The 21267-nt window shown below is 47.3% G+C and overlaps 1 protein-coding gene and 1 pseudogene across 1 annotated transcript in view; both read left to right on the top strand.

The window, feature by feature from the left end:
* Nucleotides 1-19903, top strand: part of myo15b (myosin XVB) — a 461255-nt gene extending 441352 nt beyond the window's left edge. Inside the window, exons 57-65 of the mRNA XM_078529125.1 lie at nucleotides 2733-2809; nucleotides 6779-6909; nucleotides 9402-9496; nucleotides 10156-10233; nucleotides 16599-16695; nucleotides 17168-17316; nucleotides 17394-17518; nucleotides 19040-19173; nucleotides 19845-19903. Of these exons, the coding sequence (XP_078385251.1) occupies nucleotides 2733-2809; nucleotides 6779-6909; nucleotides 9402-9496; nucleotides 10156-10233; nucleotides 16599-16695; nucleotides 17168-17316; nucleotides 17394-17518; nucleotides 19040-19173; nucleotides 19845-19903 (945 nt within the window). The remainder of the gene's footprint in view (nucleotides 1-2732; nucleotides 2810-6778; nucleotides 6910-9401; nucleotides 9497-10155; nucleotides 10234-16598; nucleotides 16696-17167; nucleotides 17317-17393; nucleotides 17519-19039; nucleotides 19174-19844) is intronic.
* LOC144699565 (large ribosomal subunit protein eL33 pseudogene) lies at nucleotides 11697-12029 on the top strand (annotated as a pseudogene).
* Nucleotides 19904-21267: the final 1364 nt, after the last annotated feature.

The raw sequence follows: 21267 nt of genomic DNA, 5'->3' as shown, positions 1-21267 counted from the left end.
TCAAATTCTCTGGCTATGAAAGCCGACATACCATTTGCCTTCTTTACCGCCTGCTGCACCTACATGCTTACCTTCAGCGACTGGTGTACAAGGACACCCAGGTCTCGTTGCACATTCCCCTCTCTCAATTTATAGCCTTTCAGATAATAATCTGCCTTCCTGTTTTTGCTACCAAAATAGATAACCTCACATTTATCCACATTATACTGCATCTGCCATGCATTTGCCCACTCACTCAGCTTGTCCAAATCACACTGAAGCATCTCTGCATCCTCCTCACAGATCACCCTCCCACCCAGCTTTGTGTCATCTGCAAATTTGGAGATATTACATTTAATTCCCTCATCTAAATCATTAATATATATTGTGAATAACTGGGATCCCAGCACCGATCCCTGCGGTACCCCACTAGTCACTGCCTGCCATTCAGAAAAAGACCCGTTTATTCCTACTCTTTGTTTCCTGTCTGCCAACTAGTTTTCTATCCATCTCAATACACTACCCCCAATCCCATACGCTTTAATTTTACACGCCAATCTCTTATGTGGGACTTTGTCAAAAACCTTCTGAAAGTCCAAATAAACCACATCCACTGGCTCCCCTTCATCAACTCTACTAGTTACATCCTCGAAAAATTCCAGCTGAACTCAATTTGAGACATTGCTAAGGGTGTGACAATTGCCTTGAGCTCAATGACAGGAAAAGTCTTCACGGAGATTCTCTTCAATAAGTTTGGTCAGGAAGCATCAAGTGAGTTTAGGATCAGGCCAATACTTTAAGAACCCTCAGTCCAGGGTGACCAACCATCTTGGATTTTCTGGAATTGTCACAGAATTTGGCTTCCCAAGAGCTATATCCTGTGCATAGATTTCCGGGATGCCATTTGTCCCGGATTCCTCCAGGCAGTGATTGAGGACACTGTGTCTGTGCATTGTGCTGCTGCGCATGTGCAGTCCAGAGCCAGCGCATGTGCAGTCCAGAGCCAGCACATGTGCAGACACAAGCCCACACAGCCACGAGGGAGCAGGAGCACTGGCCAGCACTCTCCTCTCAGAGTTGCTTGGCTTCGGTAGGTGTGGTGGTTGGGGTTGGGGTGTCCTGGGGAGGGTCAGTCAATGGGGGTCGGTTGCCAGGGATCCAGCAGCAGGTGGAGTCCAGTGGTGACTGCGGGTTCCAGTGGCGTTCAGCAGTGGTGGGAGGGGGGCTTCTGGCGACATAGGGGGCACCCAGGCCAGCCGCACTCAGCCCAGACTTGGAAACAGGCTGCGGGGGATCTGAAGTCAGGTCTAGTGGCAGTGGTGGCACACAGGCTGAGTCCAGGGGGTCAGATCTTGCACAAGCCTGAGGGGGAGGGGGTTTCAGGCAGGCTTGGGGGGTGGGGGGGTTTCCGGCCAGGCCCAAGGGAGTATTGGGGAGGGGGGCTTCTGAGTGAACAGGAGGAAGGGGGATTAAGGGGAGGGAGTCTGTGAGTGTGTCCATTCTGGGAGGAGATTTGGGAAGAGATGTGAGTGTCTGCCTGTTGGGAAGCTGAAAGGAGAGATGAGGAGCAGCCACCCCACCCCCACCCCATCCCGTCCCGCCGGCACCGCACACCCCCACCCCCACCCCATCCCGTCCCACGGGCACCGCACACCCCCACCCCCGCCCCCACCCCATCCCGTCCCACCGGCACCGCACACCCCCACCCCCGCCCCATCCCATCCCACCGGCACCGCACACCCCCACCCCCACCCCATCCGGTCCCACCGGCACCGCACACCCCCACCCCCACCCCATCCCGTCCCACCGGCACCGCACACCCCCACCCCTGCCCCATCCCATCCCACCGGCACCGCACACCCCCACCCCCGCCCCATCCCGTCCCACCAGCACTGCACACCCCCACCCCCACCCCATCCCGTCCCACCGGCACCACACACCCCCACCCCCACCCCATCCCATCCCACCGGCACCGCACACCCCCACCCCCACCCCCGCCCCTTCCCGTCCCACCGGCACTGCACACCCCCATCCCGTCCTGCCGGCACCGCACACCCCCACCCCCACCCCCTCCCCATCCCGTCCCACCGGCACTGCACACCCCCACCCCCTCCCCATCCCGTCCCACCGGCACCGCACACCTCCACCCCCACCCCCGCCCCATCCCGTCCCGCCGGCACCACACACCCCCACCCCCACCCCCTCCCCATCCCGTCCCACCGGCACTGCACACCCCCACCCCCTCCCCATCCCGTCCCACCGGCACCGCACACCTCCACTCCCACCCCCGCCCCATCCCGTCCCGCCGGCACCACACACCCCCACCCCCACCCCCACCCCATCCCATCCCACCGGCACCACACACCCCCACCTCCAGCTTTGGCAGCAACCCTCGCCCCGTTCCTATGGTTTCGTCAGCACCCAACCACCACCCCCAACTCTGCCGAAATATCCCTTATTTTCTTCCCTCAGAGTTGGTCACCCTGGTCAAAGCTCATGCTTCATAAATGGTCACTTGAGCCTGGGAAAAGTGTCTGTGGAAAGTGGCTGGTGAGTACCAGGTTCCGATGGCCTCCAAGGGAGAAGGCCGCTAAAACCGAGGTCACGTTTCACTGCAAAAGCTGTAACTTCCAGGAGAGGAGGAGCAATACAGAAGGAAAATCAAAAGTTGGTCCAAGTTACTAAAGTCTTTGCTCCTTGAAATGTTCAAGTATCTCTTACTAACAGATTGACCACATTATGCTTTCATACAGCTTTGTAAGGAGAAGGAGTTGCTACATGATGAGATCTGCTGCCAGATCATCAAGCAAGTCACAGATAATCCCAAGAAGTAAGTGTCCAGGGCCTTCACATGGTCATAGCACAGTGTAGAATCACTGCGAAAATACAGTGGCCTCACACCACAGCTGCTCAATACCCCAGCACCTGAGATACCAGAATTACGTTTCGGATTTGCACTTGCACTATCTGTCATTGTTACTTGGGCTGAGTTGCATTTCAGCAGCATGACAGAGGATCTGCAGTGAAGTGAGAACTCTTAATCTGAGGTGCTGTTGCACATCTAATCATTAATTCAAGAGTGGCACTGGCAAAGGCCTTGGAGTTGGTCAGTTCCTTCCCTGTACGTTCAGTTAGGGAATGATGCATGGGAGAGTGAAAGAAAGGATTGTATTAAATGACAGCAAGAGCACTATTTAAAAATGCCAAGTGTGATTGAGTAGGAATATGTATCTGACAAGACAGTGTGACCCTGGAGTTAGGTCACAAATCAGCCATAATCTCATTGAATGACAGAACAGGCTGAAGGGTCTAAATGGCCTCCTCTTGTTTCCGATGTCTACATCTGACTCAACTGTGTTTGTTCACTTTTATGGACTTGTGCACTCTCTTCAACAGAAGACATGTTAAAACTGCACACAGAATAGCACTAAGTTATTAACAAAGGCCAAAAGGGATTGTTTGAGATGTGGAATTGTTGGCAGTTATCCAGTCTTTTTTTAACCTGTTGAAGTTTAGTGGTCAAACACTGTGCAAGGACATGTCTTTACCTAATCTATATGGTTTCACTGGCCCAGGAGTGAGTATCTGAATATCAAAGGTGGGAGGAATTCTCTGAACACCAGAAATGAGTTCGGCAATTTTGAGTCCAGCAATTACCAAAAAATAAATACTCAAAATAAAACAAATGATGGTGATCAGGATACATAAAATATTTGAGTCAGCCCACCACTGGGAGTTGCTGAGAAGGTAGACTGTAAATAGCTGGTTACGGTAAATATCTGCTCATTTATTCACATGGCCTGTACTTTGCTCACTATGTTGAGACCAGGTAGGCCCTAAATTCTATCCCTGGCCTGCTAACCTAGATTAGGGAAGGAGAGAAGAAATCAGCCAGACCAATGATTCCTGCTATTTTGGGTGGAATTTAATGCTGTCCACCGAGGCAAGTTTAGTGGCGGGCGTGCATTTAATCAGGTGGGAATGTGACAGGTGGAGACCCCGCCGCCATCATCCCACCTCTGCCCCGATTAAGTCCAAGGTGGGAAGGCTTGTGGTCAGCCTTCTAGCCCCACTGCCAGTTGAAGCTGTAAATTGGGCAATTAATACCCACTTAAGGGCCTCATCCTGCCATTGCTGGTGTTCAACCAGTGGCGGGCCATGCAGGAAGCCCAAAAAGCAAACCTTATCAGTGGGTGGGGGGTGCACGGATTGGCTGGCAGCTCTCGGGGCATGAGATTTTCACCCCCAACTTCCTTGATCTTGTGGAAGGCTCACTGTTGCTCAGTTAAGCACCCAATTGGCACTTAATTTGGTCAGCCTTCACAAGAGGAGGCAACATAGGGCTCATGACAGCTCTGCAGCCAACAGGTGAGACCCCTTAACAAAAACAGAATTACCTGGAAAAACTCAGCAGGTCTGGCAGCATCGGTGGAGAAGAAATCAGTTAACGTTTCGAGTCTTCACGACCCTTCGGTAGAACTGAAGCATAGTTAGGAGAAAGATGAAATATAAGCTGGTTTAAGGTGGGGGGGCGGGGGGAGAGAGAAGTTGAGGGTGGGGTGGTTGTAGGGACAAGCAAGCAGTGATAGGAGCAGATAATCAAAAGATGTCACAGACAAAAGGGTCAAAGAGGTGTTGAAGGTGGTGATATTTGTCTAAGAAAAGTGCTAATTAAGAATGGAAGACAGGACACTCAAGGTACAGCTCTAGTGGGGGTGGGGTGGAAAGACTAACAAGGTTTTAGTTTTAGATTTAAAAATAATGGAAATAGGTGGGAAAAGAAGAATCTATATAAATTATTGGAAAAAAAGGGAGGGGGGAGAAACGGGATGGGGATGGGGGGAGGGGGAGTTTAAGATCTAAAGTTGTTGAATTCAATATTCAGCCCGGAAGGCTGTAAAGTGCCTAGTCGGAAGATGAGGTGCTGTTCCTCCAGTTTGCGTTGGGCTTCACTGGAACAATGCAGCAAGCCAAGGACAGACATGTGGGCAAGAGAGCAGGGTGGAGTGTTAAAATGGCAAGCGACAGGGAGGTTTGGGTCTTTCTTGCGGACAGACCGCAGGTGTTCTGCAAAGCGGTCGCCCAGTTTGCGTTTGGTCTCTCCAATGTAGAGGAGACCGCATTGGGAGCAACGAATGCAGTAGACTAAGTTAGGGGAAATGCAAGTGAAATGCTGCTTCACTTGAAAGGAGTGTTTGGGCCCTTGGACGGTGAGGAGAGAGGAAGTGAAGGGGCAGGTGTTGCATCTTCTGCGTGGGCATGGGGAGGTGCCATAAGTGGGGGTTGAGGAGTAGGGGGTGATGGAGGAGTGGACCAGGGTGTCCCGGAGGGAACGATCCCTACGGAATGCCATCAGGGGGGGTGAAGGGAAGATGTGTTTGGTGGTGGCATCATGCTGGAGTTGGCGGAAATGGCGGAGGATGATCCTTTGAATGCGGAGGCTGGTGGGGTGATAAGTGAGGACAAGGGGGACCCTATCATGTTTCTGGGAAGGAGGAGAAGGCGTGAGGGAGGATGTGCGGGGTATGAGCCGGACACGGTTGAGGGCCCTGTCAACGACCGTGGGTGGAAAACCTCGGTTAAGGAAGAAGGAGGACATGTCAGAGGAGCTGTTTTTGAAGGTAGCGTCATCAGAACAGATGCGACGGAGGCGAAGGAACTGAGAGAATGGGATGGAGTCCTTACAGGAAGCGGGGTGTGAGGAGCTGTAGTCGAGGTAGCTGTGGGAGTCGGTAGGCTTGTAATGGATATTGGTGGACAGTCTATCATCAGAAATTGAGACAGAGAGGTCAAGGAAGGGAAGAGAAGTGTCAGAGATGGACCATGTGAAAATGATGGAGGGGTGGAGATTGGAAGCAAAATTAATCAATTTTTCCAGGTCCCGACGAGAGCATGAAGCAGCACCGAAGTAATCATCGATGTACCGGAGAAAGAGTTGTGGGAGGGGGCCGGAGTAGGACTGGAACAAGGAATGTTCCACATACCCCATAAAGAGACAGGCATAGCTGGGGCCCATGCGGGTACCCATAGCCACACCTTTTATTTGGAGTAAGTGAGAGGAGTTAAAGGAGAAATTGTTCAGTGTGAGACCAGTTCAGCCAGACGGAGGAGAGTAGTGGTGGATGGGGATTGTTCGGGCCTCTGTTCAAGGAAGAAGCTAAGGGCCCTCAGACCATCCTGGTGGGGGATGGAGGTGTAGAGGGATTGGACATCCATGGTGAAGAGGAAGCGGTTGGGGCCAGGGAACTGGAAATTGTTGATGTGACGTAAGGTGTCAGAGGAATCACGGATGTAGGTGGGAAGGGACTGGACAAGGGGAGAGAGAAGGGAGTCAAGGTAACGAGAAATGAGTTCCGTGGGGCAGGAACAGGCTGACACGATTGGTTGTTGCCTTCATTAAACACCAACCATTGTGTGTACATGTGCATATTGGATGAAGATAGAATCGAAATTTTGATGTGATAGCCTAAATGGCAAAGTAGCTTGTTAACACTTACTGCTACATGTAAAATGTGTACCACCTGAGCAGGATACCAGAGGCCACATCAGTGTGATTGACTCTTAACTGACCTGTGAAATGGTCCAGCAAGCCACTAAGGTGGCTCACCACCAGCTTCTCAAGGGATGGACAATAAATGCTGGCCTTGCTAGTGACACCCACATCCTGTGAATGAATTAATAAATGAAAAGGCCTGCCACTGCCTATGCTACTTTATGCTGCTAATGGTCAGTGCCTTACAGAAATTAGGAGGGAATATTGGGAAATAGAATACCTGACACTATTCATGTCTTTGCACAGGGAAAGTTGCATGCGAGGCTGGCGGACCCTCTACCTCTTCTTGGGCTACTATCCATGCACAAGCAACCTGAGGCCCTTTGTCCTGAATTACCTGGAGGACATATGCACTAACTCCAAACACGACTTCCAAGGTATAGTGTATCGAGAGGGAGGTGAGGTTTAGCATTTCTTAGTTAAAAAAGTTAAAAAATAAAGAGATTGCTACACAGAATTTCCAGCACAGAAACAGCCTAGTGGGTGAAACTAATTGATGATTGTGTTTACACTCCACACAAGCCTCCTCCAAATCTAGTTCACCTAACCCCATCAGAATAGACTTTAATTCCTTTCTCTCTCATATGCTTATCTAGCTTCCCCTTAAATGCTATTTGCCTAAACTACTCCCTGTGGTAGCAAGTTTCACATTCTATCCATTCTTTAAGGTAAAGAAGTTCCTCCTAAATTCCCTTGGATTTATTAGTAACTATTAAATAAATAATCGCTTGGTAGTACAGAACTTGAGTGTAGCTGAAAATAGAGATAAGCTATGGAAGCTTTTTGCCTTGCACTCCTCAGGCACAAGAATGACAAATTTATACTGCATGAGAAAAGGTGCTGATTGGTTGGCAAGTCAACTCTAATTGGTTAAGGTGTTGCCATGGAGAATGCACCAGGGAACGATTGTCCCCCACGCTTTTGTTTAATTCCAAGGAGACGCAATAACTAGACCTGTTCCTTTTGCCTGCAGAGGACAGGTCCCTGTAAGTGACATGTATAGCTTCTAGCAAGCGTATGTGAGCCACATTGCGAGCCCGACTGATAATCCAATTAGCTTTCTCATGCTACTACTATGCAGTAGCAATGTTAGTGGTATTTTCCACTAAAGAGATTCTGCCACCAACCCACACAAATGAGTAATTTGGTATATGAATTTCAGTGCCGGTGCAATGCCAGGTATGTAGACCGTATGTCCCAACAACTGGCAGATCGTATCAAAGAGCATGTACCTTCAGCTGTTCACAATAGGTAGTGTACTAACTGCACTCAACCAGCCCATGCTTGCAAAACTCAGAACATAATGTCTAACGTTAGATGTGATTCCATGATTGTTCAGCGAGTACTGTCCAATCTCAAGTGTATTAAGAACTACACTAACATCAATTTAATGTGACTCATTTATTCTTGCAAGAAGCTACATAAATTCATACGTAGGGACCTATCATCTGCAGACAAAAGGAATATGCCCAGGCATTGCATCTTTTTTGAATTAAATAGAAATCAACCAAAAATTAACTTGCCAACCAAACAGGACCCTTTTCTCACGCAGTATAAGTTGTTGCTTCCTTTGAAATTTGGTATTCTTGCATCTGACCTGACGAGTGTAAGACAAAAAGTTCAACAGTGTGTCTCTTTCTTTCAGTCTACCTATTACATATATTTATGGTCCACAGTTTTTGTCTGCCCCACAAGTGGAAACAACAGGTTGAATTTTAACCAAAAAAAAAAAATGTTTTCAAGTCTTGTTTGAGGGTGAGGGTAAAGTTTCAAAAATCTGTTTCGCGACCCAAATCAATCTCCAACCCACCCATTTGCAGCTTTAACTGAGACCAGACATTGGTGGGCGAACAACCCAATCCAAGGATGCGGGTTGGAACTTTGAACATGATAATTATGCCACTGGCCTCATTGGCTTTCAGGTCTTGAACTTTAGCTCTATTCGGCAGGATTTTCCAAAAAGTCAGGAAACCCGACAGCTTAATTCAGGTGAGGACTTGGTGGATTCAGGAGGTAAGTGCCTTCACACCTATCTCCTGATTTAGATGCCGGTGTGAGAAGCTTTCATGATCAGGCCCACACCCCACCATGACCACCTTCCCACCGAAGTCTCTGATCCCACCACAAGGTCTCCATTTCCACCCCCCCATCCAAGGCCTCCAAGCCACCAACAACCCCTGCCCCACCACAAAGTCACTGACCTTTCCCCCACTCAGGGTGCAACTTTCTCCCTGGGATCAACAGCCCAACCCTTCATTTCTGCACCCCCCCACCCCCCTGACCTCACCCATCAATCCCTCCCACCCAGGTAAGCTCTCCACCCAGTTGATACCCTCCTGCCGCCCCCCCCCCCCTCCCCCCCCCCCACCACCCATTCCTGCCAAGCCTCCCTCATACCCAATCTCCACCAATCCAATGCAACCCCTGCTGCTGCTGTGCTGATTGGCTCCCTGAGTGACTGGAGGGCCAGGTTGTTTGTCCAGCTGATCTCTGGGCAGGGCACCTATGAGTTACATGCCACCAAGTTCAAGCTCCAAAATGCATGGGGAAATCCCAATTGCAGGTTCCTTATCACTTGCTGACTAAATTGCTCCCTGCTGGCCAGACTGCCCATCTTGCCTGTGAACCCTGTTGAACACTTTCACAATTTTAAAGACCACCATTCGGTTACCCTTCAACCTCCTGTTTTCTAGAGGAAAGAGCCCCAGTCTGTTCCGTGTTTCCCAATAGTTATAACCTTAATAGGTTGCTAAATCTCTTACGCTGTATCACAGGGGTAAAGAGAATGAGTACAAGGACAAATTCATGCAGGCAGTTTGTAGAAATATGGCTCAATTGTACAAATGAGGTCTATTTTTTCTTTTCCCAGAAATAGCAAAGGTTTGTCTGGACAACATTCGTCGCAATTTGCAATTTGGGGGCCGGCAACGTGCCCCATCCAGCCTTGAAATGGAAGCTATCATTGTGAGTTTCATCAAGGGGGTGGTGGCGTAATGATAATGTCACTGGATTAGTAATCCACAGACCCAGGCTAATGCTCTGGAGTTCAAATGGTTTCAAATCAAATTAATTGAATTTAAATTCAGCTAATAAAAACAAAAAATCTAGAATTGAAAGCTAGCCTCAGTAATGGTAACCATGAAACTGTCATCGATCGTCGTAAAAACCCACCTATTTCACTAATGTCCTTTAGGGAAGGAAACCTGCTGTCCTTACCTGGTCTGGCCTTTATGTGACTCCAGACCCACAGCAATGTGGTTGACTCTTAACTGCCCTCTAAATGGCCTAGCAAGCTACGCAGTTTCGAGGGCATTTAGAGATGGGCAACAAATGCCTACATCCCATGAAAGAATAAGAAAAATATCAAAGGGAATCAGACACGGGCTAAGTTCTATGACTGGGCAGTTCTCATTATCAGGGACTGAAGGGTCAGGTACCAATCATCTATATGAAATAGAGTTACTGAGCAGAGTAAATGGACACTGTGCGGGCTGACCATCAAAGTGAAGATGGTTCCTCAGTCCCTGAACAGTTGCAAATTACCAAAAAGTTCCCTAATTTTTGATTGGTTGATTGCACAGTAAAGCATATATAATTTGAATGATGCTCTCTTTATCTGACAGAAAGGACGCAGCTCTCGGAGAGTTATTGTGTACCTGCCTGGGAAGCTGGAACACACAGCCAAGATCAGGCCCTTTTCGGTATGTCAAGTGGCTGGAGACTGGGCAGGCAAAAATCACTCAAGTAATGCATGCATTGGAATGTACTATTTTTAGATTGAAGTTTCGAACATCGAATTTGCAGTGTGGAGGTCAGAAAGTACCCAGATAAGTGATCATCAGGCAGTTGGTTGCAGCATCAGTGGTCTCTGCTATAAAGCGGATCTCATGTCCTCTTTGACCAGGAATTTACCTTTACTTTGTACTGGATACTGTAATTTCACACCTGCCCACTGCCTCCCCTACCAATTGAGTTCATCCTACCTGCTGAAAAGTGCCTTTGCAACTCCAGAAACTGTTTAAATCAGTTTTTGGGCAAATATGAAAACATGAAAAATTGCCGTCAGTGCCACTGCTGACATCAATGGGAATCCCCTATCAAACATGTCTGACAGAAGAGAAGTACTTCTGGAAAAATACCAGGCAGATCATGTTGCAGAGGGGAGTGCTAGCATAGTGATTTGGTTCTTCATCAGGTAGCATTCTCGACTATTTTGAATGGGGATAAAACACAGCACTGTTGGCATTCTTCTGACACATGCTAGTCATCATAACCACCCCTCCGCCTCAGTGGTTATATTACTGGGCTAGTAATCCAGAGACCCGGACAAATGATCCAGTGACATGAGTTCAGATCCATCACAGCAACCTAGGAATTTAAATTCAGTTCTTTAAATAAATCTTGAATAAAAAGTTAGCATCAGTAATGGAGATCATGGGTGGGATCTTCCCGGCTTGAAATTGGAACAGAAGGATATTCACAAAACTTAGCATTGGGTCAGTGGACTGAAGCATTGCTGCGTTCAAGGTGATCAGAGACAGGTCATCACCAGGAGAGGCTGCCTGTGTGGCAGTGGTTGGTAGCCAATCTGCATAATTAACTGCCTATTTATGGCCTGATCTTTGTCAGTCAGGACGCATACCTCACCCTCTCACACTTAATTCTGCTGCAAGCCTCACAGACACTTCTTACAGCATGCACACACTGCTAGCTATTCAGCAATGACAGGTGCACTCCACACTCTCCTCTCTTATAGAAGGTGGTGCACAACTGGAGGCAGCAGGAACTAATCGGAGGGGGAGAGATGTGCATGTTCTAAGCCTCATGGAGGAAACAGTGCTGGCCCTTGCTGGGATATCCCTTCCTGAGGCCATGACCAGCAACAGGGCTGAATTCATAGAAGATAACACTATCCTCTTAGTCCTCCATCTCACATCCCGCTTCCCTTCAAGCTACAATCTATTCTGACGTACAAGGTACAAATGGAGGAAGCATGCACTTCTTAATTTCCCCTTGCCCCTCACTACAACCATACCCTTATCCCTTTTTCCTTTCAGATATGCAAGACCTGCAACCTTCCCAGGTAGTGCAGGAAGACCAAGGCAACCTCTTCCTGCATCTTGGTATCAGGGCGGGCAATCCAGCTGCCCTGAGCGCTCTGGCAATGCCTGGAAGATTATGGTGCAAAGCTGTGTTTACAGGCTATAAATGAGGGCTTCAAAAGCAAAAAGAGCACACTGCTCTCCTGAAGATTGAGGGTGTTTATTGCCATGATGAAACAGAATTTTACCTGGGCAAGAGATGTGCCTACGTCTACAAAGCAAAGAACAACACTGTCACCCCTGGTGGTAAACCAAACAAGATCCATGTCATTTGGGGCAAAGTGACCCGTGCTCGTGGAAACAGTGACATGATGCGTGCCAAGTTCAGCAGTAACCTGCCTGCTAAGGCTATTGGGCACAGGATTCATGTGATGCTGTGCCCATCAAGAATTTAAAGCGTTGCTTTACATAAATTGATAAATAGTAAAATGATCTAAAAAAAAAGACCAAGACGACAGTGATAATGAAGACACACTGTCCCTTGATTTTATACTTGCAGCCATTAACTCAGCTACTGACAATCATATCTTGTATGATAGCATAGAGGCAGGATCTTCACATGGTGACACACCAGGCATAAGGGCACTGCAACCAGGGCATGGGACCATGAATAGTGCAGGTGCAAGCTCACTGGAAGATGAGGTTGTTGATGGAATCTGCTGCAAAGGAATCAGATTAGGACTGTGATGGGCCAGAATACAGAAGACTGATGGGTGTACTCAAGAAAATGTTTTATGCTACTGGAAAAGCCTGCAAGGAGCCTGAAGGGGTACAGCACCAACATGGCACAGGACTTCATGAAGGGCTTGGGGCCCTCCTTTCCAGTGTGGAAGTGGAGGCCAACTCCACCAACAAACTTGTGGACCCAGCTATGATGCAGGCCAGAATTTTTCAGCCTCCCCATGGCAGGGCCGGCGAGCTATTGAAATCTCCATTCACATCGGCAGGACTGGAAGATCCCGCTAGCGTGAGGGGCTGGGAAATTCCAGCCACAGGGTCTGAAGGAGAGTGTCCAGTCGGGATGGGGGGTAATTAGGGGTGGATAGAAGGACGGAGGTGTGATAAGGTAGTCGGATATGGGGGAATTGTCAGGGGTGGAGGGTTGGGGGGTAGTCAGGCTGGGGTTTAGGGAGGTAGTCAGGCTGAGGGCTTGGGGGGGCTAGTCAGGGGTACGGGATAGTTGGAGTAGGCAAGTAGTCAACGAACAAAGAAAAGTACAGCACAGGAACAGGCCCTTCGGCCCTCCAAGCCTGTGCCGATCATATTGCCCATCAACTAAAACATTTTGCACTTCCGGAGTCCGTATCCCTCTATTCCCATCCTATTCATGTATTTGTCAAGCTGCCTCTTAAACACCACTATCGTACCTGCTTCCACCACCTCCTCTGGCAGCGAATTCCAGACACTCACTACCCTCTGCGTAAAAAACTTGCCCCGCACATCACCTTTATAGTTTTCTCCTCACACCTTAAATCTATGTCCCCCAGTAATTGACTCTTCCGCCCTGGGAAAAAGCTTCTGACTATCTACTCTGTCCATGCCACTCATAATTTTGTAAACTTCTATCAAGTCGCCCCTCAATCTCCGTCGCTCTAGTGAGAACAATCCGAGTTTCTCCAACCTCTCCTCATAGCTAATAACCTCCAAACCAGGCAGCATCCTGGTAAACCTCCTCTGCACCCTCTCCAACACTTCCATATCCTTCTGGTAATGTGGTGACCAGAATTGCACGCAATATTCCAAGTGTGGCCTAACCAAGGTTCTATATAGCTGCAGCATGACTTCCCAGCTTTTATACTCAATACCCCTGCCAATGAAGGCAAGCATGCCATATGCCTTCCTGACTACCTTATCCACCTGCGTTGCCACTTTCAGTGACCTGTGGACCTGTACACCCAGATCCCTCTGCCCGTCGATGCACTTAAGGGTTCTGCCATTTACTGTGTAATTCCTGCCTGTATTATACCTTCCAAAATGCGTTACCTCGCATTTGTCCGGATTAAATTCCATCTGCCATTTCTCCGCCCAAGTCTCCAACCAATCTATATCCCGTTGTATCCTTTGCCAATCCTCTTCACTATCTGCAACTCCTCCAACCTTGGTGTCGTCTGCAAACTTGCTAATTAGCCCAGTTATATTTTCCTCCAAATCATTTATGTATACCACAAACAGCAAAGGTCCCAGCACTGATCCCTGCGGATCTCCACTAGTCACAGCTGTCCATTCAGAAAAGCACCCTTCCACTGTTACCCTCTGTCTTCTATGACCAAGCCAATTCTGTATCCATCCTGCCAGCTCACCTCTGATCCCGTGCGACTTTACCTTCTGTAACAGTCTGTCAGGTGAGGGTTAGTCAGGGTAGAGGTGTGGGTGAAGGTGTAGTCAAGGATGGGGTAGGGTGGTAGATGCAGGTGGGGGTAGGGAGTTAGTCGGTGGTGGGTGTAGGGAAGTAGTCAGGTGTGGGGGTATGGCGGTAGTTGGGGTGGGGGTAGGGAGGTAGTCAGGGGAGAGGTTGGAGCGTTGGATGGATAAGGGTTGGAGGGTTGGGCAGATAATTGGGGGTGGGGGGTAGAGGGATTGTCAGGAGTGGGTGGGGGATAGTTGGAGTTGGGGGCAGTAGACAAGGATGTTAGTCAGGGATGGGTGGTGAGGGGTAGTTGGGGGTGAGGGGTACTAAGGTAGTCATGGATGGGGGAACGGGTGGTTTTAAGGGGTGGGGGTTGGAGGGATGGTGGTCAGGAATGGGTGGGGTGGGGGGTAGAAGGGGTGGGGTTATAGTTGGGGTGGGAGTTGGATAGTCGGATGGGGGTGGGGGGGTCTAGTCGTGGGTGGGTGTGTGATAGATCGAGTGGGATGTAGTCAGTTTGGGAGGGTGGGGGTATAGTCAAGGTGGATGAGAGGTAGTTTGGGTGGAGGGTGATATTTAGGGGTGGAGATGCAGTTGGGAGTCGGGAAGTCGGGGGCAGTCAGAAGAGGTGGGGGGATCAGGGAGTTGGTGGTGGGTTTTGGGGAGTCGAGTGGTAGTTGGGGGATGGAGCAGTTGTTGGGGTGTAGTTGGGTGGGGTACTTTGTGGAGCTGTCATGGGGTCAGAGGGAGTCTAGTCAGGGTGTCCAGTGGGGGGTCAGTGGGGTGGTGTTAGTCGGGGTGGGAGGGGGGGGGCGTCCAGTGGAGAGTTGGGTGGGAGGGTGGCGGTTAGTCGTAGTTCACCAGGAGTTAGAACTGGTTTTAATCCTTCTAATTTTTCCTGGGTATTTATTCTGGTAAATGAGTTGGAATCATCCAAATTCTCCAACTTTAACTCAGAGTTTTGGAGGGCTCCAGATTCAAGGGAATTGCCCAAAGGGCATTGAAACTTACCGGGCAATTCCCGTGTAGTGAGGACTTCCAAGGGCCTCCCAGCGCATCTTTAGGGTACTTCAGGGGTAAGACCATCTACAGACTGGAAGGTCTGGGCTGTGGCCTCTTACTGGGAGCTTCTCCTCCTCTTCGTCCCTCTTCTAACAACTTGTCCTGTTCTATATTGGCCTCTGTTCATTCTTGCAATTGTGCTCAACTCCAAGAGGAAGGTCTACTAGTGTACTCATGTCTGGAAATAACACATTTGTGCAGAAGCTTTGAAGTGAGAAAAATGTCCTCAGTACCAACTACGTAACTGCCTGTAAACTTTTGAAACTTGAAACAACTATAAGAAGGCAAAAACACTTGTAGAATTGTACCAACATCCAGAATAAATAAACCAGTAGCTAATTTGCAAGTTGTTGATGATCCCTTTAAATGACACTTGTGTGGTACAGGGTCCTTCTTGCTGTTGAATGCATGTTCAACAAGGTTATGAGAGGCTCTTGGCTGGACTGTTCAATTCTAAAATGACATGACTGGCATCAAATTAGCATTGCATGCTAACTGATGCCATGACCTGCTTGCTTTGCATACTTCTGGTGGCTGTTAAGTGCACATACATAAACCTTTTTGCCAAGATGGTCTCTGGCATGCTTTGCATCAGAAATCTGCAAATGTACGTTGGATGCCATTTTGGAACCCCAAGGGAAATTGTTAACACTCAGTTTTGCCACCTGTGACTTTAAAGTGTCAATCCCATTCCTGTTCTGTAACAGTAACATATTTTCTCTCTTTTGTTGTTGATGACATTCCGATGTACTTCCAACATTTGCCGTTTATAATCTCACTCAGATCACAATTGTGATGTCACACTCATATTATAATGGCACGCTTCCAAGCTGAGGTTTAAAGCACCTTGATGGGATTGTAGTATAAGGCACATACAGGCTTATTGTGGGACTGAGTACAGCACCGCCCACACACTGAAGTAAGAAGGTACATGACTCAGACCCAGGGGTCAGTGTGGTATTGAGCAGAGACATGTAAAGACCTAAACATAGAGATAGCTCCTAGCCTGTACTCTTTACTGTATATGTACAAAGACACAGCGTTATGCAGCCAACACCCTCCCAGCAGGGACCTTGTAGAGGGAGCTTTACTCTGTATCTAACCCTATGCTGTCGCTGCCCTGGGAGTGTTTGATGAGGTCTGTGCAGAGGGAGATTTACTCTGTATGTAACCCATGCTTGTTCCTGCCCCAAGAGTGTTTAATGGGACAGTGTAGAGGGAAGTTTACTCTGTATCTAACTCATGCTATGCCTGAAATAAGAATACTTATATCCATTATTGCAATGACTGGAAAATTCAATCTTCCACTGACAAACAAGGACTGTCAAATCAAAGCTGCTTTAAAAATTAAACAGTTAAAATGAATAATAAGAATCCTGTTGTCTTTATAAATATTTTCAATTTCAGGTGAATTTTGGAGAAAATTCTTGGAGTGAATACTGAGCTCCTTATGTGTGTATATGTGTGCACCTTCCAGACCTGAACAGATCAACTAGCTCTGTTGCTTGCCCTAGTATAGAAGAATATGCTCAACCTGCTTTGCTTATGGTTATAGGTAGGAAACGAAATAGTGATGGAAATTTGTGCCACTATTGGGATTAATGACTCTGAAGAAGCCAAGGAGTTTTCCCTCTTTGCTGACAGAAATAATGGTGAGTGAAAGTCACAAAGCATAAAATAACCAACAGAGAGACTTTTTCACTCAGGGGAGTTATTGAGGGGAGTTAGAGGTAAGCACTAAGATACATAAGGAGTAGAAAAAGGAAATATAGGTTAAAGGCTTAGAAACTGAGGAAGAAATAAGATAAAGGTAGAGAGAGGGTATAGAAATACAAGCAGGCAAAGGTAGGGGTAATAGAGATAGAGATCGAGAACTGACGTACATAAAGACAGAGCTGAATAAAGTACAGAAAGGTGGTAGGGGGTGGGTAGGAGAGCAAATGAAAGATATGTAGAGATAGAAAGCCATGAAGAATCAGCAGAGTAGAGGTACCAATCACCAGTTTTGGGTGGACGAGGAGGCTGCATCTTTGATTTTCTACCTGTTTCATGTGGAAGTTATCTTGATACCTTATTGTTAGAGAGTTTAGCCTCATCAGCACTGTTGTCTTTGTTTCTTTGCAGGAAAGGTTGTCAGACCCATCAAATGTAATGAATACATCTTTGACTTCCTGTTAGACGATAACTCAATCAGTCTTCAATTCCGACGCATTACTTGGAAAGAACCTTTGCATTTTTACAATGACCTCTATGTTAATGTACATTATAATCAGGTAAACCTTTGACTCTGGACTTTCACCTTTTAAGTGACTGATTCTTATTTAGTTAACCCGCTCCTGATGTGTTTCAGGTACTTCCCATCTACCTAAAAGGACAGCTGCATTTGCCAAACAACATCCGTGAGGCAGAACAGTTCACTGCAATGCTGGCAGCTTATCAGCACAGAACCAAAGGAGCAGGGCCTGTGCCAAATGGGTAAGTGGTGTAACCACAGAAACAATCACAGCTCCTTTTAGGCAAAGGTGTTGAAGGCACAGTACAACATACCAATAAGATTTAAAATGGCAAAAGAAATTTGGTAAGTTAGAACATAGTGAATAGGTGACATTATTTTGGATTTTAAGAGTGAGGTAATACTGAGAGAAAAAATAAGTTTTACAGTTTTGAGATTTTGAATGAATGAGTCAGTGTACAGATGGTAGGATGAGTCTTGATTTCAAAACAGTGAGGCTGCAGAAAGGAGGGAGAGCAAGTAGAAGAGCATATTCACATTCCAGGAAGAAGATAAGTTCAGCTAAGTGCTGTTCATGTTATTGATAAAATAGAGAATTCGAAGAAAGGTTACAATGGAGGGAGGTTGAAGACCAGGAAGGAATTATTTATCAGATATCTAATTTTTCTTTTAGGTTTTATCAATGGTGTCTTCTGTGTGGAGTTCAGCAGCATTTCATTAGTTTATTTAATTTGGAAAGAAATTTTTAAAAGATCTATTTTTAACCATCTTGACCTTAACCTCCCTGTCCATTCACATCAGTGATATTGATTTCTTAAAGAATCATTGTACTAAACACTTTCTTGGGGTAAAGTGCACCTGTTTAAAAAAGTTCAAACCTTGAAACAGAGGTTTTAAGAAGAAAACATGTGAAAGCTGGAAACCTGAAATAACAACAGAAAAACACACCAAGTATCAGCGTCTAACAGAGAAAAATGGATAAATGATTTTGCTCCAACTCTCCAGAAAACAACATGAATTGCTCTGGTTTTATTTTTAATTCAAACGCAAAGGGCCCTGCTGCACATTTACAGCATCTTCTGTGTTTATTTTGAAGAAGAGGAAACTTGCAGCTCACTGGGATTGTGGAGATTGTCAGATAGTGAAGTGGGAATGAAAGACCTAGGAAGAACATAAGAAATAGGAGCAGGGGTAAGCCATTCAGTAAGATCATGGCTGATTTGACTGTGGCCTTAACTCCACTTTCCTGCTTCTCCCTCCCATTGACTCCCTAATAGATCAAAAATCTAAATCAGCTTTGAATATATTCAATATCTCAGCCTCCACTGCTTTCAGGTGTAGAAAATTTAAAAGATTAACCCTCTGAGAGAAGAAATTCCTCCTCATTTTTATCTTCAATTATAGCTGAGGAAGGAAAAAAGGTCAGCGTGTCAGATAGTGGCAGTGTGCCCATTCCCCCATCCTAACCACCTGCCCACCCCACCCCCTGTTGCCCATTCCCCCATCCTAACCACTCCCTCCCACCCCACCCCTGCCTTGAAAGCTTTCGCCATTCCCTAAGCCACACTCCCTTTTCTCATTCACTTGCTTCTTTCTCAGTTCTCTAAATGAAATGAACAGTTGTCCTCCCCTGAGAGCTCATAGGAGACTTGCTCTTCCTTAACCCTGTGTGAACCACCCTGGATAGTAAAGAATAGCACTGTACAGACAGCTCAGATTAGCATCACGTCAGATAACTCACACTCAGGTTTTTGTCTCTGCAGGCAGCAGCTACAGGCTTACCTCCCGAAAACCACAATGGTAAACTTGAACCTTGAACCAATCCTGAAGCAAACCATTCAGGAACTCTACACAATGCACACACTCAGCCCTCTGGAAGCGAAGATCAGTTTCTTAAGTAAGTGTCTCCATGATGAGGAAACAAAAAAACTGTTAAATCGCTACAGCAACATCTGAGAATGCTGTCAGTAGAATGGAGTGCTGCTCAAGGACCATAAATCAGTAAAAATATAATGAGAGCAGCAATCTTCGGCAGAATTTTGGGATACTTTTTCAGGTCCCCAGGAAAGGGGTCCCATGGTACAGTAAGGAATTGTCTGCCTTGTCTATTCTTCAATCCTGAGGTGGGGGGAGGATGTTGGCAGGGGGAGTTAATGAGCTGTAGCATTTGTGACATTTCCTGAAGGATTTCTGAAGTAACTTATGTTTGAGACAACTTCAAAGCTAAAACAAACTGTAATTTGATAAAGGGAAATTTTCTTGCAACAAAAATCCCTCTGTGAATCAATATCACAATTTAATTTCAGCAAAATATCCAAAGGATTGACTGAGGGAAAATCTTGACCTGGCAAATGGGAATGGAACTGCAACAGGTCAAAGCAGCAGAGGCAGAGGGGGTGGCGGTGCGCGGCTCAGCCAAACTAATATTTTGGATGAGAATCTCCTCTGCTCAATGGTCCCTAATTGATTGCCCTGATTTTCACCAATGACTTGGGAGCCCTTTAAAAATGGCAGCCAGGACCTAATTCTGGGATTCCTAACTCCATTCCCTGTGTTTCTGCTTTTCAGGAATGACTTTTAAGGGTGCAGGTTGGTTTGGGTCAAAAGCCCACAAGACGCATTCCTAACTTGGCTGGTTCCATTGTGGGGACAGGCCCCTATCCACCCCCTATGACCTCATACCCATGCCAAGGCATGCCTCCAAGTAACCCCTATGACCCCTCATGCCCCCATGACAAGCTATAGCACTTCAATGCCCATTCACCTATTATACACTGTCGAGAACCAATGAAGCCTGAAGTGACAGTAGTATGTGTTTAAAAAAAAAGCTTTTAAAAACATAGTCATTCATTGATAACTTTCCCACTTTCTTAAAAACAACTTTATTACAGCTGCCCAATAAATTGGTCAATCATCCAGATCTTTTAAAGTTTCAGTAACTGAAACTGCGAGCACTTGAAACCTCTTTATCTTGTATAAATAAATTGACAGAATAGATCAGAGAGCCAGAGCTGTGGGTGGCACTGTCCCAGATTTGCACTAAGTGCAGTAGCAGACAGGAAAAAGAACATTTTAGCGGTAGGCTTAGGAATGTTAAGAAGATGCAGTTGCACAGCCTGGGCATGGGTGTTAATCACTTGTACATAATGTTCACTTCGTTAATAAACTCCCAAGAATATCTCCTTGCCTATGGCTCCTTGTTCTGATGAGCAGTGTTCATGTCATTCAGATGTGAAACCTTGGTCCCTGCACAAGATAAAGGCAGGTGTCTCAGTCCAGGGCCTCTTCCCTGTACTTCCCAGCACACTGGTGTGCCTTCACTGTCACTGGTCACATCAGTCATGCCTGCACCTGGATTGGGGGCTTATCATTGCTGCCAGAGTGTCCTGGACTGGCAGCACAGAATTCCGTCATTCTCTCTCTCTGTGTGCTCCCGTGACAGTGTGGTTCTGAAGGGTTCCGCTCATGAAGGATGCCATAGGATCAGGACAAGTTAAAGTTTCCCCACTGCATCTCCATGATATGATTGTTCACAGAGTGCAAGCGAGGCGCCATCAGCCAGACAGGACTCAGACATTCACATAAGTTATGTGAGGATCTATGGTGTCTCCTCACTGCATGTCGTCGTCATCACCCTCCATGAATCTAGCAACAATGAGGGCCTCCAAGTACGCCTGCCTCGTCTGACCAGTGCGATGGTGTCATCGCCATCATCCTCGCCTATGAGGACCTCCTCACTCTCATCCTCGTTGACGGCCTCCTCATCAAAGGAGACATGCAGTTCCTCCACCTCCTCCTCAGCCAGCTTCTCTCCACATTGCAGCGCCAGGTTGTGAAGAGCACAGCAGGCATCAACGATGTGTGACACCCTCTGTGGGCTGTATTGCAAGGCTCCACCAGACCGGTCCAGGCACCAGAACCTTATTTTCAACATTCCAATGGTTTGCTCCACCAAGGTACGAGTTGCAGCATGAGCCTCACTGTACCTTCA

Source organism: Cetorhinus maximus, chromosome 24 (assembly GCF_964194155.1).
Source record: "Cetorhinus maximus chromosome 24, sCetMax3.hap1.1, whole genome shotgun sequence".
NCBI classification, from domain to species: domain Eukaryota; kingdom Metazoa; phylum Chordata; class Chondrichthyes; order Lamniformes; family Cetorhinidae; genus Cetorhinus; species Cetorhinus maximus.
This window is presented reverse-complemented; position numbering and strand designations above follow the sequence as displayed.